The 16,892-nt window shown below is 46.8% G+C and overlaps 1 protein-coding gene and 1 pseudogene across 1 annotated transcript; both read right to left on the reverse strand.

Annotated features, from left to right (window-relative positions):
- Positions 1–669: 669 nt before the first annotated feature.
- LOC114688404 lies at positions 670–11,893 on the reverse strand (annotated as a pseudogene).
- LOC114688395 (serine protease inhibitor A3N-like) lies at positions 7,934–9,371 on the reverse strand. The gene is made up of 2 exons (XM_037210806.1): positions 9,026–9,371; positions 7,934–8,078 (listed from the first exon to the last, which is right to left on the reverse strand). The coding sequence occupies exons 1-2, from the start codon at positions 9,214–9,216 to the stop codon at positions 7,973–7,975; spliced, it is 297 nt and encodes a 98-aa protein (XP_037066701.1). The 5' UTR covers positions 9,217–9,371; the 3' UTR covers positions 7,934–7,972.
- Positions 11,894–16,892: the final 4,999 nt, after the last annotated feature.

A 16,892-nucleotide genomic window follows, 5' to 3' on the forward strand; every position in this document is an offset into this window, starting at 1 on the left:
AGCCTGATGGTCCATGAAACTGCCTTCAGTGAAAATCCCCATATTTACCCAGAGCAGTTCTCTGCTCTAGAGCCACACAGAGTTATATTTCCCAAGGCAGGAACAGTGACTCAGCCCTTCAAAGTTCCCTGTAGTTTTGAGTTATTTGAGAATTCTCACAGTCCAGAATCTTGGCAATCCAATGTTTCTTCTTTTACTTTAACCCACAATGATTCTTAAAATGCCTCCATAGTTCCTTGTCCTGCCCAAAGCATTCTTTCTGGTCACCCAACTGCCTTCTCATCCTACTCTCCCACAGCACATAGGTCACATGATCCATAAAATGTTTAGGAAGTTCTCTGTGAAGCATCCAGAGCCTTGTTTTATGATTCACCTTCACACCACCATGTTGATGCATGTGCACAGAACCCTTGCTTGTGAAAACTGTTCCTCTGACATCAGGACACTTGAAGCACATCCTGGCCGTCATATTGTCTAGCTGTGAGGTCATGGCAAAGGACTAAGAATCTCTGTGCCTTAGATTCCTCATACTTAAAAAGGACTAATAAAAACATGTAGGTCAGAGGTCCATCACAGGAATCACAGACTGTGAGTGATAATCTCTACTATGCTATGGTCACTAGAGGATACATCCCTGCCAACAGGAGCTGAGTGAACACGGCCTGGACATTTTCTGAGCAGTTATATGTTTATTGATCCTTTGCTCCAAGCCCTGCATTTTGGGTAAGGAAGGCAGAGGTGTCCATCTGTTGTGTGAAGTTGGTCAGTGGGGAACCTAGAAAAGGACTCCACTGCCCTAGGTTTGTGTCCTAAGGGGAAAGAAGCTGGTCTGACCAACTGACTCCATGAGCTGCAGGAATGAAAGATTCAAAAACTGTGCCAGATGTGGGCAGGGTCAGGAGTCCCTGCAAGGGAGGGACAGTGGGTGGCAGAGCCTGGAAAAGGAAAGTGTGAGGCAGGAACTGGGCACACAGTGGGCCCAGATGCTGGAAATAGACACAGGATGGCAGATTCCCTTCTCAGTGCTGGGGCTGGGGTTGGCCTCTAAGTTTGCATAGTCCCATCAAGCCTGCAGAAGCTGAAGGCAGACATAACCAGAGCCTCGATAGGAACAGATCCTACCTGCCAGGGCCCCGGCTTTTGTGTAGAAGCAGATACATGAGAGGCAGCAGGGAGGAACACAAAGACAGAGTTCAGGCTCAGGAATGTGAGCCAGTGCTGTCAGAGGACAGGGAACCTGACATTTGACTGTCCCCAGTATTCTGTCCATGAGGGAGTCATACAGTTATTCACTGTCACTGTCCAATACCGGCATGCCACAGCCAGTCAGAGCATGGAGGCCAAATTGCACATAGAGACCACATACAGGCTCAATCCCTGGCCTGCAGGAAGAAGCCTCACCACTTGAGAAATTCTAGTTTCCCTTGGGATTTGTGACTTTGTCCATAAAGAGTGGAGTCTGAGTATTTGTGTCAGAGACAATCATCATGAATGGCCCGTTGAAATACATTCTCAAAGGGTTCAAAATTAGAGCTGATCCCACAGGACTCCATCCCGTGGTGGCAGCTGTTTCTGTGCCTGTCTCAGCCATGTTCAGCACACTCTTGTGGACCACCTGCAGGAGAAAGACATCACTCACTGGAGACCAGGGAGAGCAGGAGAAGAGATTCCTGGAGCAAGCATTCACTGCTGGCTTCAGTTGCTGATGAAGATGTTTGTTCTACCGTGAGCTCTACCCCTGATGTTTCCAAGTGTCTGCTCAGGGAGTGAGATGAGGCATGGCCTGGGTCTCCTCAATCTCTGAGAATCTGTGTTGTCCTCAAAAACCCTACAAACTGGAGGATGAGTGTAGGTAGAACCAGTCATTACTCCCAAGACAGCTTCAGGAGATCCACAGAGAACAGCAAGGGTGCTGGCAGCCAGTGCAGGTTTCCACATCTTCCTACTCCATCTTCCTTGGTAAATACAACAGTGATGCATAGGACATGGCTTCTCATTCCCAGAATGGCATGTCCTGCTCGTACAATCTGAGCTCAAGCCTCTCAGTGGGCACTGGAGAGAGCATTAGGCATTCCCAGGCTGTGTGTCTAGAAACGTAATGTGGGATCTAAGGCATCTTCTCACCTGTTCTTAAGCTTTTCATCTCAATTGCCATTCATTCATTATTATTTCCTTTACTACTACCATTCTGTGTACTAGTCAAGAAATCCTGGCCAGCTCTGCAGTGAAAAAGCTGAGACTGGAAATGATTTGCACTGCAGCAGAATGTGGGTGGTATCCACACTGCAGTACAGGGTCATGCCTAGGTGGTCTAAGACCAAACACAGGCTTTTCCCACCATAGTCTCCTAGGTGAGATTATGCTCAGGGGGTACAGGAAGGACTGGCTGCATGATACCAAGCAGGAGTATTTGGGCTGTAATCCAGCTCTTCCAGGATGAGGGAATCTCAGAAATGCAGGCTTTCTCACACATTTACTGTTCCCCATATGTGACTTGTCCTTCACCATCCACATTCAGGCACCAAAGTGAACTACCCAGTGTGTCTTGGCTTACCTGAGAGACTCTCAGGTTCTTGTCCTCAGTGATCCCAGACAGGTCAGCCTGTGAGGAGAAGACTTTGTTGATGCCCAGGTGTGGAAGGATTTTCTTCAGGTTGTAGTCAGTGGAAATGTAGAACTTGGGCATGTAGAGATCAACGATCTTCCTGTGAATGAAAAAGAGAAATACAAAAGTCAATGGACCCTGTTGCTCCATCAATGCACCTGATAGCTGGGTAACCAGAGACAGCCCTCTCACTGGAGAGAAGCCCGCTTTCCATCCATGTCTAGACCACATGATTTGCTCTTCAAATGCATTAATTATCTGTGAGTGCCTGAGAGTGTTTACAGGGGCCAGACAACATAGCTTGGTACTTCCTGTTCCTCTGAGGAGAATGCTTTTCTTCCAGATCCACAAAATGGAGCCCTTCCTCTGCCCTCTGGACCCTCAGACATCTCCTAATGAATCTATTTTAAATTTCACACTGCATCTGACTCCAGCTTTCCTTATCCTTGAATCCCTTGTCAATCTCACCCCTCCTCAACTTTTAACTAATCAAATAATGATTACTTGCACTTTCATGTCTCCACTCTCTCTTCCTCATTCCAAGAAGAATCCTCAAGGGTAAGAAAGTTTGTGCTTGAGTCTCTGATTACTCTAAGCATCTAAATCATAGCATGGCACATAGTGGGTCTTCAGGTCACCATCCCAAGAATGGTGGATGAACAAGTGATGAGAGGATGAGATGGCTACACAGGGCAGAGCTGATTCTCAGAGCTGATCTCATCTCAAGCTCACCTCTCTCTGCCTTCCAAAACCCATTCAAGATTTCCTGTACTTACAGCCTGTTAGACACAGATCAAACTCAGCCCCTGCTCCAGCTGATTTTTCTTGTGAACAACAAAATGACACCAAAATGTGACAACAAAATTACATCTGTGTGGCCCCGAACTATGGAGTCAGCAGAGGGAAAGTCACCTCTGCTCCACCTGTCTCTGTGGACTCTTGAACCATTACACTACAGAGAGACTCTGGAGGACAGGGACACTGTGGCTCAGGCCAACAGGAGGATGGGGAGTCAGACCAGTGCTGCTTCCTGTACACATCTGCCTGGGCCTCATAGAGTCCCCCCCACTTCCTCAGGGTCTCTGGTTGTAAGCTGGCTTCCACCTGCTGCATCCTGCCCTCATCAGGGAGGATGAAAAGGGCACTGGCATTGCCTGTGTACTTAAGCTCCACCACAGAGCCGGACAGATCATCATCCTGGAAATAGGGTGTCTTGAGAGACTTAAGGTGCATCATGGGCACCTCCACAGACCTCTTCTTGTCCAAGTAGAAGTCAGACTCAAATGTGAAATGAGGCTCAAAGATTCTCTTCCATTTCCCTAAATGTGAAGCAGGCCATCAAATTGTTCCATTAGCAGAGAGACTCCACCTCCACCTCATTTCTGCCCAGTTTTTTAGTCTTGACACAAATCAGTCCATCTTCAATAACCTAGAGTGCCCCTTACTGGTTACACAGTCTAGATTAGAAATAAACATTGACAAATGTAGAACTGTAAATGAGAAGTAATCCACAGGCTTCGTTTGGAAAGGGGAACTCAAAACCAAAGCTTCTCTACATGAGAGATCTGAAAAATGGCCAGAGACTCCTGCTTCTTCTTAGGAAATGCTGTCCTGAACAAGTTGTGCTCTGTGGTTAGTCTGGAAGTGTGCAGATGGGATGATTTCTGGTAATGTGCATTAAGAAGCTCCAGGAGGTAGAACCAGTTCCTAATGTTTGTAAACAATAAACCCACTGGATTGCGTTTGTGGCTTTCTGTTTCTCTAATCATTTAATGGTCAGTGTGGAACAGGTACGAAGTTAGAGTTAAAAAAACAGGGCATAAGCCCTGCGTATCATGGGATAGGTTTGCAGCTAACATCTAACCTATACTTTCTAAGTCACTTTGAAAAGAACACATCTCTATGTTCATGCTCCCTGGTTTCTTTAGGGAAACACACATTACCAAAAACTTGCCTCGATACTGACAGAACCCTACCTGCATCTGTGTAACCAACTGTCCTGTCTAGCAGCAAGGGACATGTTCAAATACAGACTTGCTCTCCTTTCTCTAGCTATCAGACTTCTGGAGGGAAGCTGCCTTGTCTGGCAGTGAAGGAAAACTCCTAAAGGAATCTGTGTCTGCAGAGCCTGGCTGGCTGATCTGAATTTCAGCACTGTAGAGAGATGGGAACACTGCAGGTCAGAGGCTAATGACCTTCTCATGGCCTAAGTGCTGCTCTCTGGAACAGCCATGTTTCCTCCCTCTGTGTCAGAACTCAACCTTGTGACAATAGAGTCTATTCACTTAGCAGACAAACAGCTTCGATCCAAAAGCTAAGAATGCCAGCAGATAACATCTTGAACCTGGGGAGAAGGTCCCTGATCTTGATGATACATCTGCCTCCCTGATGTCCCTACCTCTGCATTTTAAACTTGCCTTGATTTGTGACTTTGTTTGGTTAAGCTATCAAGTTTTCATGAAACTGTTTCCATACTGGAACATGGAATTTGGGTGATAGAAATCTGTTTTCAGCTCATTGTCACTCAAAATGGCTCTTATAAAGTGTCTGTCATTCCCCTCAGGATGAGAGCTGTGGTGTTTGTGTCAAGGATGGAGAGGTGTTAGGCAGGCACTGAGCAGGCAGGTATTAGGTTCAAAGCTGCTGTCCCCCCAGTGATGGTCCTAATAAGAAGGCTTTTGGCTCAGTAAACAGAAGCCTATAGGCAGGTCTCTGTGTAACAGAGAAGCAAATTACCCATGGTGCATTTCTGTTTGCCAGGAGCCATCCAAATCTTCCCACAAATGTCAGCTACCTTAGGCAAGATCACCCAGTTCCCCTTCAATCTAGACAGACTGAATTAGCTCAAATATCCCTACATAAGACAGCAAACACCAATTAACCCCTTCTATGCTCACTGTAGCTCTGAGGAAAATCATAATCCTCCCAGAGCCAGGCTCTTTGCCATCTTGTGTCTGTAATTGCCTCTTCCTCTCCACCACCCTTCTGCTGTGTTGTCCCAAAGACTCACTTCCTCTCAGATCCTTAGAAATGCCTCCATTATTGTGAACCCTGCCCAAGACATTCTTTCTGGTCATGTGATGACATTCTCACCCTCCTCTGACTTCAACACAGAGGTCACATGATCCATATGTGCTTTTGGGAGCTCTCTGTGAAGTATCTCAAGCCTTGTTTTATGATCCACCTGCATACCACCATGGTGATGCCTGTGCACAGATCCCCACTTGGTGAAAACTGTTCCTCCGGCATAGGGACACTTGAAGAACATTCACCCAGTCATAATGTCTAGCTGTGAGTTAATGGGAAATGACTAAGATTCTCTGTGCCTCAGTTTCCTGATCCATAAAAAGGATTGATAATAACATGTAGGTCAGAGGTCCATCACAGGAATCACAGGGCATGGGTGACAATTTCTACTACCCTGTGGTCACTAGAGGGCACACCCCTGCCAATAGGAGCTGAGTGAATTATACCTTTATTGATCTTTTGCTCCAAACCCTGGGTGATGAAGTTGGAGATGTCTATCTATAATTTCAGGTACATCAGTTGCCAACCTAGAAAATGGGTACTGTGCCCTAAGTAGGAGTGCTGGGGGAAAGGAGCTGGTCTGACCAATTGGCCCCTCAAGATGAGTGAAGGCTCCAACAGTGGGCCAGATATGTGCAAGGCCAGCATCTGCTGCAAAGGGCAGTGGGTGGCAGAGCCTAGGGACTGGAGAGGGAAATCACAAGGCAAGAACTTGTCACCAGGAGGTACCAGATGCAGGAGTGAGATTCAGTGCAGCAATCTCCCTTCTCAGTCCTGGTCCTGGTCCTCATGGATTGGCCTATAAGCTTGCATGATCCCATCAAGGCCAAGGAAGCTGAAGGCCAATATGCCTAGAGACAATACTGGGACTGAGCCTACCTCACAGTGCCCACATTTGGGGTACAGGGCAATACATGTGAGTGAGCAGGGAGAGGGCATATAGGTAGATTCCAGGCTCAAAAAAAATTAGGTGCTCCCAAGAGGCCCGAGAGCCTGTCACTCACAGTCCAAGGCTCCTGTGCATGTAGGAGTCATGGCGTTAGTCAAGGTCACTGTCCAAGCCAGGTATACAAAGCCAATCAGAGCATGGAGTCCAAGATGTACACACCCACATTCAGGCTTCCTCCTGGGCTCCTGGGCAGAAGCCTCTCACCTTGGGAAGCTCTAGCCTCACTTAGGGTTGGAGATTTTGGCCAGAAATAGGGTCATCTGAGTAATTGTTTCAGAGACAAACATCAGGAATGGCCTGTTGAAATGGATATGTCATCAATATAAATTTTGCACTACAAGGGACAGCTTTGACTCTTGTGGTAGCTACTGCTTAGTGCCTGTCTCAGCCACATCCGGCACAGCCTTGTGGACCACCTGTAGAAGAAAGACATCACTCACTGGAGACCAGGGATGGCAGTTGAGGAGATTCCTGTAGCAAGCATCCACTGCTGGCCTCAGCTGCTGGTAAAGCTGTTTGTTTCTACAGTGAGCTCTACACCTGGTATTTCCTAGTCTCTGCTCAGGGCGTGAGATGAGGCATCCCCTGAGTCTGCTCAGTCACTGAGGACCTGAGTTGTCCTCAAACTGGGTATGGGTGTAGGCAATGCCAGTCCTTACTCCACAGGCAACTTCTCAGGAGACCCACAGTGAACAGCCAGTGTGCTGGCAGCAAGAGCAGATTTCAGTATCCCTCCTGCTCCAGCCTCCTTGGGACATACAACTACAATGCACAGGGCATGGCTTCTCTTTATTAAACTGCCATGTCCTTTTGTACAGGTTTGCACCCAGGGGTCAGAGTGGTCACTGGACAGACAGAAGGCATTGCCGATCTGTGCATCTGGGACTGTAGTGTGGGGTCCTAAGGCATCTTCTCCCCTATTCTTAAGCTTTTCATCATAACTGCCATTAATTCCTTGTTATTTCCTTACTGCTACTGTTCTGTGTGCTCATCAGGAAGTACTGAGTCAGCTTTGCAGTGAAGAAGCTGAGGCTGGTTGTGATTTGCCCTGCAGTGGATTGTGGGTGGTATCTGCACTACAGCACAGGTCAGTGCCTATGGTGGTCTAACATCAAGCACAGGCTTTTTCCCCACCCTGGGCTCCTGGGTGAAGTTATGTTCAGGGGAGAGAGGAGGGATTGGTGCATGGTCTCCAGCAGGGGTATCTAGGTTGAAATCCAGCTCTCCCAAGATGAGGGAATTTCACAATGCAGGCTTTCTCACACATTTACAATCTCCTCTTGCCACCTGGCTTTCAGCATACGTATTGTGGCACCCAGTGAGAACCACCCAGTGTTTCTTGCCTTGCCTGAGAGACTCTCAGGTCCTTGGCCCCTGTGATCTCAGACAGGTCAGCCATTGTAAAGAAGACTCCCTGATGCCCAGCTGTGAAAGTCTATCTCCAGGCTGTAGTCAGTGGAGATGGAGAACTTGGGCATGTAGAGATCATCAATCATCCTGAGAATAAAAAAGAGAAATGTAAGAGTCACTGGACTCCATCACCACACCAACCCACCTTTTCACTAGGGCACCTCTCCACAGACAGCCCTCTCACAGGAGAGCAACCCTCTTTCCATCCATCCTAGACCACTTGATTTTTCTTTCCTAATGCATTAACTAACCATCAATGACTGAGAGTTTATACAAGGGCAGGTGATGAGACTTGGTACTAGCAGTTACCTTACCAAGAATGCTTTTTTCCAAGATCCACAAAATGCAGTACTTCGCTGTCATGTGGACCCTCAGACTTCATCTAATGATCAATCTGTTTAAAATTGCTCACTCCTTCTGACTCCAGCTTTCCTTATCCTTAGACATTCCACCCACCGCTTTTTTAAACATTACTACTTCTCACTTTTTAACTAGTCAAATAATGATTAATTGTATTTTCAATCACCTACTCTCTCCTCTTCAATTTCAAGGTGAGCCTGTGAGGATAAGAAATTATGTACTTAAGTTTCTGATACCCTCTCAGGGTCTAAATTCCAGCACAGCTCATAGGTCTTCAAGTCATCATCTATGGATGGTGAGTGAATAATGATTGGTGAGGAGATGAGGTGGCTACACAGGGCAAAGCTGATTCTCAGAGCTGGTCTCACCTCAACCTTACTCTCCTCTGCATCCCCAAACCCATTCAAGATTCCCTATAATTATAGACTGTTGGTCACAGAACAATCCTCAGCTCCTGCTCTAGGTGATCTCATTGTGTGAACAACAAAAAGGACATTACAGTTTGCCTCAACTACCATGTTCAGAAAGGAAGTCAGCTCCACTCCACCTGTCTCTGATGACTCTCCAGGTAATACACTGAATGCCAAGGGAGACTCTGAGGGACAGGGACACTGGACCTCAAGTCAGCTGTAGGATGCGGAGCCAGACCAGCTCTGGTTCCTTTGGACACACACCTGGGCCTCAGAGAGTCCTTCCACTTCCTCAGGGTCTCTGGTTGCAAGCCGGCTTCCACCTGCTGCATCCTGCCCTCATCAGGGAGGATGAACAGATCACTGGCATTGCCTCTGTACTTCAGCTCCACCACAGAGCAGGACAGATCCTCATCCCGGAAGTAGGGTGTGGTCAGGTCCTCAATGTTCATCATGGACACCCTCACAGACCTCTTCTTGTATAGTTGAACTCAGACTTGAATGTGTCACGAGGGTTAAATGATGTCTTCCATTTCCCTAAATGTGGAGCAGGCCATCAGAATGTAACAGCACAGGGGAGACTCCACCTCCACCCCATTTCGGCCCAGCTTCGGAATCAAGGAGCAATCAATCCATCTTCAACAACACAGAGTGTAGTATCCCTAGGTGCTTGCATAATCTGGATTGGAAAAACCTTGATATATGCAGAACTATGAATGAGAAGTGATCCACAGGCTTGGTTTGAAAAGGGAACTCAAAACCAAAGCCTGGCTATTTGAGGAACCTGGGAAACAATCCAGAATCTGAGAATGGATGATTTAAAGAGAAGTGAAAGTAAAAGTGGTGAGACCAGAGCCTGGGGAGATTTGGGGAATCCCTTCTTCCTTAGGAGGAACACTGTCTAGAAGGCAGTTGCTTGTGGGACAAGTTACCAGAGAAACAGGAAGAGTCTGAAACCTCCAGATGGTGGGTGACCTGTCAATGTTGCTCGTCAATGTGAACCACCTAATGTAAGGCAGAGTCCAGAGCCAAATTGGGCTTACAGTCAAGCTCCAGGGCCCTGGAACTTCCCAGAGTTGGATTACCAGGATCCCATATTTGGTTGACTAAGACACTGGTAATGAGTCCACTTCTCCCTTGCGGGCCATGTTCACCTCCATGAATCAAAGATATCCTACTTAGACTTTATGCACATTCCAAGTGCATGTGACCATCTGCAATACACCCTAGGGGACATGGTACTTTGACAATTTCTTGGGCTCAGGATCCAACAGCATAAACATATATCTCCAGCTCGCAGCCAAGCAGTCTTGGTGCTTGTGATCTGGGCACAGCAGAAAGAGCCACGTCTGCAGTCTAATCCTTCAGGCCATCACTCTGCTTCCCTTTTCTTCAGAGCACAACTACTCTGGGGTTATCCTGGTCTCCTGTCCTCTGTCCTCCTATCTGCTTCTGTCCATGGTCAATTGACCTTCTGTCCAGAGTCTCAGAGCATGTTCTCCTCTATCCTAGACTATCCAATGTCCAGCTTCAAACCACCCCAGGTCTAGTCACATCAAGATTTTCATCAGACACAATTTTCTGGTCTATAGCCTCAATCCATGGTCTCTATCAGGCAGGATTTCTGAGTGTAGGCTCTGGATGTCTCTCCCAAAACCCTTATCAAAGCAATTCCAGCCTAGTTTCCCAAATCATTAGCTCTGTAACTCCAGATTCCCTGGCTCAGGAGTGTGTGTTGTGCATTGCAACCTTCCAGGCTGCCAGGCTATTAGTTTTACAAAAGCAAAATTCACAAAGCAGCCAGACACTGAGCACAGAACATTGTGTGCCTGATCTTTCTTCTCACTAATGGCTTTGCCCCAGTCTCTGCTTTTCCATGCCCAGTCCAGCTTGATGCAGAAAGGATCAGGGGAGAGGTCCTGCATAGGAATACAAGAGGGCTCTTCACTTGCTATGGTCCTTCACTACCTATGCCTCTTTTTCCTTAAGTTTCTGTATCCAGGCTCCTTAGGTAAAAACTTTCCAGACCACCTGGACCCTCCTAGAGACAGAGGCTCTCCAGCAGGGATGGACACCTTCTACAAGAACAGATTAGAAATTCTGGTGTGGGCAGACTGAGGGATCTGTCTCTGCAGGGAGAAGCCATGGCTTCTCCCTACTGAGGGAGGACTGGACAAGCAAGCTATGCATTCTGCTAGTCAATAAGCTTAAGTCACAGCCAAAAAGAGTCCTCTTAGGCTGAGAGCTCAGGGGTTCTGTTGAGTAAGTAACAGGAACCTCAGTCACCATCCAGAATACCACAGAAGAGAAGTAAGGCCTGTTAGTAATAAGAAGTTAGGCACACATGTCTCTAAGTCCATGAGTACTTCATTCCCTGTGGTCAGTGTAAGGATAAAAGGTGCCCAGCCAACATCCTTTCTGTATAACCCTGAAACATCGACCATCTTTACCTTTAAGTAGATGTAGTTCACCAGCACCTTACTGTACTCTCATCCAGGTCTGAGAACAGTTCCTTGATCTTCCCCTTGGCCTTTTTTCTCACATAGTCATGAATGAGTTTTCTGGCCTCGTGGGGCTGTTGGAAGTCAGTCACAGAGGCCTCGACCTGGTACAGTGCCTTTGTCTTCTCCTTGAACTCTGCCAGGATCTGCAGGTGCTTTTCAACAAATATTATGCTGCCTGTGCTGATCTTCACCTTGTCCCCTGGCTGGCTGAGTATGTGGAGGAGGTGCCCAAGCCCTGGTGGATGTCTGCCTCAGGGGTCTCTGTGAGACTGTACTTGAGACCTTCTAGAATCTCTTCTAGGGTTTTGTTCCTTGCTCTCAGGGACAGGACAGCCAAGTCTGTTGAGATGCTGAGTGGGAAGAAGATGACATTTTTATCTAAATTATTCAAAGCCAGCTCCTTGTAGAGGCTGAAGGCGAAGTCAGTGTTGGTGGAGGTCAGTGCTAGATTGTCCACTGTTGTCATGTTGTTCTGGGTTTCCTGGACAGCAGTGTCCCTTCCCAGTGTGCCATCTTGTTGGCAGAGGACAGCAGCGAAGTTCTCAGCTATTACTCTGTTGTCCTGCTTGAAAAGAAAAGATCCTTTGTTAGGGAGGGTCACGTGGTGCCATGACCATCTCCTTGTCATCCTATGTAGTCTGCACTGTGTCCCTGCTCTGCTGCTTCTGTGACTGTGCATGGGAGGTGCTTTGGCCACTCAGATGGTAGCACCACAGCCTCTGCTCCCTTTTACCACAGGAAGAATTGCTGTTGCTGTAACCAGTATTCCTAATAGAGAACCAAGACCCAGAGGATTGAAGGGATTTGCCAGGGTCACAGGGTAAGGAAGAGAAAAATCTGGGGATGGGCTCAAGCCTTGTGGAATCTGAATAATCTCCTCTCCTCTTCTGGATTGACATAAGGACTCATTAGAAAGCAGGGGGTCTCCTCCTTTGCACTTGTGTCCTCTGCCCATCACAAGCCTCTATTCTGGACTCAGTGAAGGATCCTTAGACCAGTCATGTAGCACAGGGCCCACCACAACCTGCAGCAGACACAACCAAGAAATCTCACAGCTCTGGGCTGAACCTAGCACACGTTTCTGGAAGTGTGAAGGGTTAATTGAGGGCAGTTCTGGAGATGACTGGTGCAGCGCCAAAGCCTTGGTGAGAACAGGTATTAGGAGGACCAATAGGGTAGGTGCTCTCAGCCCTGCCAGGATAGCACATGGAGGTTTGTGTCTCAACTTGGAAGGCCTCCTGATGGGAAGGAACTTGATTGGTGTTCCAGTCGTGGATACCTGGACCAGATTTCATTTTGACTGTTACAATGTCTGTGTGGGGTAAAGAAATGGGTAGAACTGTCTGGGCAGCTGTTGAGTGACCAAGGTTACACTCTTAGTAAAAGTGTATGGCTTATTATGGGCATTGTGGGTATTTGTAGGCAATGTCCAGCGGGCCATCTCCTCCATACATTCCTGGACTTGGAGCATCATAAAAACTACAGTTGAAGGCTGATGATCATGGTAAACACTGCTACCCACCTTAGCCTCTGTCCACACTGTAGATGAGTTCAGAGGAGAACATAGATGCTAGAGGAACAGGAAGGTGAGGGGGAAGAACAGAGGAGAGAGGACCAGGTGGGAAAAGAAGCTGGAGTGAGAAAATGGAGGAAGAGGACGAAGGAGGTCAGAAGGAGGGAGGGGGATCAGATGAGGAGTCAAGTAGAAGATGGGAGTGAGGGAAGACCAGAAGAGTGTAGGACAAGAATGGAAGGAGCAGGGGAGGCAGGTGTTGGAGCCATGCCACATGTCCCCAGGCCTGTGACATGCCTGCAGAATTCCACGGATTTCAGCTGCCTTTGCCTTCTGTTTACTGTCAGACTAATGCATTTATTTCTTTTTTATTTATTTTTTGTTTAAAATTAATTAATTAATTTATTTTTCTATTATCATCTTGATAAAGTATGTATTCTTATCTTAATAGTGAGATGTTTCATTGAGGCTTGCTCAGTAATTGAGTAAAACCGAAATTTATTATAAGCCACAGTCGTCCTAGGGACTTCCATATATATATAGCCTCCATGGTTCTATGAGTTGTGGTCTGATTGTTCTTTATTTTATATCTAGAATCCACTTATGAGTGAGTACATATCATGACTGTCTTTCTGGGTTTGGGTTACCTCACTCAGGATGATTTTTTCTAGTTCCATCCATTTGCCTGCAAATTTCATGCTTTCATTGTTTTTCTCTGCTGAGTAGTCCTCCCTTGTGTATGTACCACATTTTTTTCATCTATTCTTCCGTTGACGGGCATCTAGGTTGTTTCCAGGTTCTGGGTGTTGGGGTTAAAGGCGTTCCTGTTCCAAGCTCTTGGTTAAGAACTTGTTTTCACTAGCTCTTCAGTAGGCAATAGCTCAGTTTGTAGTCTTTATTGCAACTGTGTTTCAGCCGCCACCTGCTGGGCCTACCTGCCTCCCCACTTGGCTTGTCTGCCTCTGCCAGGCCTGCCTGTTTCTGCCGGGTCTGTCTACCCCTGCTGGCCGCCACCACTGGCCTACCTGGCTCTGGTTGTCGCCACTGCTGTGCCTGTCTACCTCTGCAGGTCCCCGCCGGGCCTGTATGTCTCTGCCAGCCACCACTGTGCCTGTCTACCTCTGTGGGCCGCCACCGGACCTGTATGCATCTATTTCTTTGGAAAGCATTCAACCATATATTATGTCAAAATTATTTCCACAGAAAACAGGCTAGTCTGTTTGTGGAGGAGACCTGGCTCAGTGGCTGAGCTGTAACCTTCTTTTCCTTATTAGGAGAGGGTGTGATCCCTCTTCTTAGCCATGTGATCTGTTGTGGAAGTGAGGTCCCTTACCCCAAGACATGTCCTCTCTGCTGTAAGCACTGCAGGGATGTCACCACCCCCACAAGGACTCTGTAACTGTCCTCTCTCCCTCTGGTTCCTACAGCTGCACCTGGGATAGTCAAGGTCTCAATACTTCCTCCCCGTGGAGGGTCAGAAGGAACAGGCTCCATGCCCTGTCCACGAGAATAGATCATGGCACCCACATCTTCATACAAATGAAGACCCAGACTGGAGAGAAGATTCATATGCACCCCAGAAATGTTTGCTGATTCTAACCCAGTGCCCCAAGAACTACTCCTCACCCCTCCAAAACAAAACTTCAGGTCATTACCAGTAGCACATAGTCCTGCAAAGGCACCTTTCCTGTCCCCAGAGAGAAAGAATCCTGGGCATTACCTAAAGAGCTGATGCCCGCTGCCAGAGCCTGTGATAGCTGAGTTTTGATGTTCGGGTGGCTGCCTGCCTGGTGTGTTGTTCTCCCCAAGCACATTGATGCATATTTATCCCCACCAGGGACTCCTCCCTCTTCTTAGGAAACGCTGGCCCAGACAAGTTGTGCTCTGTGCTCAGTTTGGAAATGTACACATGGGATGATTTCTGGTAATGTGCATTTAGAAGCTTCAGGAGGCAGAACCATATCCTGATGGGAAATCCCCTAACTTTGTTCATAGATATATGCTAACAATGTTATTTTATTCAATATTTAAAGTCAATTGTTGAGACCCAATTGCTGAAAAATATTCTTTTCAAAATATCACTGTGTAGCTGAAGTTTTTCTGTGTCCCAGCCTAACGGCTGTTGGGACAAATATCTCCCACTCGTGTCTGCCAAGTAAACATACAGAGAATTACATTACTTATAAACTGTATGGCCATGGCAGGCTTCTTGCTAACTGTTCTTATATCTTAAATTAACCCATTTCTATTAATCTATAAGTTACCACGTGGCTCATGGCTTACCAGTATCTTAATATCTGTTTCTCATCATGGCGACTTTGTTCCTAACAACAGGCCCACTGGATTGCCATTGTGGCTTTCTGTTTCTCTAAAAGTAAATGGTAAATGTGAAACTAGGGAGAAGTCAGAGTTAAAAACACTGGACATAAATCTTACTTGTCATCAGGTAGGGCTGCAGATAATAGTTTTCATAGACTATCTATGTTACTTCAACAAGAATACAACAACTTTATGGCCATGCTCCCCGATTTCTTTAAAGAAACTCACACAGTAATAAACACATGCCTGGATGCTGACAGAACCCCACCTGCATCTGTGTAACCGTCCTGTCAGACAGCAATGGGCAAATTATCAACAGAGACTCACTCTCCCCTCTTTGGCTCTCAGACTTCTGGAGGGAAGCTGCCTTGTCTGGCAGTGAAGGAAAACTCCTAAAGGAATCTGTGTCTGCAGAGCCTGGCTGGCTGATCTGAATTTCAGTACTGTAGAGAGATGGGAACACTGCAGGTCAGAGGCTAATGAACTTCTCATGGGCTAAGTGCTGCTCTCTGGAACAGCCATGTTTCCTCCCCATGTGTCAGAACTAAACCTTGTGACAATAGAGTCTATTAACTTAGCAGACAACCAGCTTCAATCCAAAAGCTAAGAGTGCCAGCAGATAACATCTTGAGCCTGTAGAGAAGATTCTCTCCTGTCTTGAGGCTCCTGCCTACCTGAGCAGCCCTCTGAGTAGGCCCAGAGAGATTTTCCATTATAAGCCATGAGATCGCTGGGGGTTAGCTCAGTTGTCAGGGGTTTGCCCAGAAAACACAATACCCTGGTTCAGTTTATAGCACCAGAGGAAAAAGAAAGTAATGAGAGCAAACTTGGACACAGAACCTCCAGCATGTGTCAAGTCTTCAGTAAACTGAATGATTCACGAGAGACCCTGAGGAAGAATCATCCAGCCTGCTCCTCATGGGTGCCTGACACTGTAAGATATCCCATGTTTATTCTTTCAAGCTGTATATTTATTTGGGGGCAATTTATTCTGCATCAGCAGATGTGTGACAAAAGCAGTCTCCCTCTTAGTCCTTAGGACCAAGGGCGAGAGTGTGGACAGACAAGTCAGAAGGCAACCTGCAGGCTCTCACTGAAATGACCAAGGTAAGTCCTTCATGCTCTGACTCCATCTTGTGTGTCCTCACAGATTTCTCATCTCTCTCTTTTTCCCCACCACAGTCATGTCTGCCTTCGCATGTACTTGAGAATCCAGGCACATGTCCATGGTGCACAGAATTGACTAGAATAACTAAAGGAAATCACAATAAATAAAGAAGCTATAACTCAAAATTATTATTCATGCTATGATTTAAATAGTAACTCTGTTCTGCCAGGAAAGAAAATGTTAAATTAATCTGACCTTCATCTAACTTGTATGTAAATTATGGTCTTTGTGGGTTTTGCCTTTAAAAATGCTATATCCCTGAACTTGGGCACCTACAGACTTTTGGAGTCATCAGATCACCATTAGTATGATCATTAATAAAAGTACTTAAACCATTAACTGGCTTAATACTAGTGTTGTTAATAACTATGTCATGTGGATCATTTCAACACCACAGCAGTGTCTCACTGTGGATTCTTCCCTAGGCAGAAGCCCCTCTTCTTTTCCTTCTTTCTCTTTCCCCACAGAGACCACAAAGGTCACCACTGTTGCTCTGTCCTTCATACCTAAGACCGTGTTGCATCCTCATCAGTTCTTGCTGAGTTGGGCCCCAGTGTTGACTGCCAACTGTGAAGGATCCCAGGACCAGACACTAGTCAATGCTGAGTCAATCCAGGAGTGTGATCC

Source organism: Peromyscus leucopus, chromosome 14 (assembly GCF_004664715.2).
Source record: "Peromyscus leucopus breed LL Stock chromosome 14, UCI_PerLeu_2.1, whole genome shotgun sequence".
Taxonomy (NCBI): domain Eukaryota; kingdom Metazoa; phylum Chordata; class Mammalia; order Rodentia; family Cricetidae; genus Peromyscus; species Peromyscus leucopus.